Below are 1,466 nucleotides of genomic sequence, written 5' to 3' on the forward strand. Positions count from 1 at the left end.
CCTGAGCGCTCCCCTAAACAAACACCACTGTCTCTTGATCCTGGAGACACTCCTACAGGATGGCTGTCATCTTCACTTCACAGAAGAGAAACTGAACTTCGGGTGTTTAGTGATCCCTCAAGGTCTCCAAACACTTACGCTGTGGCNCCTGCCCCGGCTGCTCACGCACCCCAGCTTTCCACACACGACCCCCTCCTTTAATGTAAGAGTTCATCCCTAAGCCTGGGACCTTCCAAAGGCCCCACTAGGATACAAGCCAACTAATGTCTCCTTGGACAGTATGAAATGGAAGACTTTTACCAAACAAAATGGTGCACGTTTTGCAATGGACAATCTTGGGCTGCGATTTTGTGGTGAGGGCAGCTGGCCCTGAGTCCAGGCCATTCTAGCTGACTGCCACCTGCAGTTGCTGTAAGGGTTGGGATTCCACTCCATTTTCCTCAAACCACCAGCCTCCGATATCTGCCAAACCCCCCGCCACCCCCCCCTCTGTGGTCCAGCTTGTCACCTCCCTGCCAGCCACTCAGAATCCCTCTGTTGGCAAGATCCTGCACTGAGCAGTTTACACATTGTCTTCTGTTGACACTTCGACTTAACAGCTATGTACCTTGTTGCCATCTCAGAATGGAGCCTGCAACTCTACAAAATAGCCAGTGGAGGGCGCACATGAGAGCGAAAACCCAGAAAAGGGTTTGAAAGANGTTTGAAATTATTTTCTCTAAATAGGAAGAAATACATATATTGTTTTCCTATTACTCTTTTTTTTAATGACATGATTTAATCTAAACCTAAAATGTATCCTTAAATTGCATCAAAGTGTTTGAATACGATAAACATCTGTTCATCATTTGCCAGGAGGTAGAAGCAGAACTTATAAAACATGGAAACTCTTACAAGTCAAAACCATCCAACCCTTGCTCCACTACTGACCTGTCAGCACTGGGTAAGTTACTAACATGGTTTTTCCTCCCTGTAAAACAATACTGGTGATTTTAAAATCCCCGCCTGCAACCTGCTCATAGCACACTAAGGGACACAAGCCTCTCATGCAAGAAGTAAGACAGGACATGACGGAATGTGTCACAAAGGTCCATATCCATTGCATCCATCTGTCCCCTTCCTAGATGTTTCCATGAGAACCTGCAGGAGAACAGTCACCACAAGANAGCACCTTATTTTCCAAACAAAACTGACAGCTAAGTTCTCACTGGCTTCCTTGGACTTTGGAGTCAAATCCTGGCTACACTTGTAAGTTGTGTGATCTTGCAGGGTAGCTAGCCTCCCTGGGCCTGCATTTCCTTCTCTGTACACTTGAGACATTCCCGAGGTGACAGTGATGATGAAATGAGGACAGAGCAAAGTCTTAGTCACCGCAAGTGTCTCGTTAGCATTCTGAGAACGTGGTAGCTACCGGCAAGGAGCGGCACGATGGGTAACTGGATGGAAAAGATGCTCTGCTTCCAGGC

At 47.0% G+C, this 1,466-nt stretch overlaps 1 protein-coding gene across 1 annotated transcript in view; it reads right to left on the reverse strand.

Moving 5' to 3' along the window:
- The window catches only part of Kiaa1257 (KIAA1257 ortholog), a 45,143-nt gene that overhangs the window by 27,769 nt on the left and 15,908 nt on the right, over positions 1-1,466 (reverse strand). The window contains exon 9 of the mRNA XM_029478225.1: positions 1,412-1,463. Within this exon, the coding sequence (XP_029334085.1) occupies positions 1,412-1,463 (52 nt within the window). The remainder of the gene's footprint in view (positions 1-1,411; positions 1,464-1,466) is intronic.

Source organism: Mus caroli, chromosome 6 (genome assembly GCF_900094665.2).
Source record: "Mus caroli chromosome 6, CAROLI_EIJ_v1.1, whole genome shotgun sequence".
NCBI classification, from domain to species: Eukaryota; Metazoa; Chordata; class Mammalia; order Rodentia; family Muridae; genus Mus; species Mus caroli.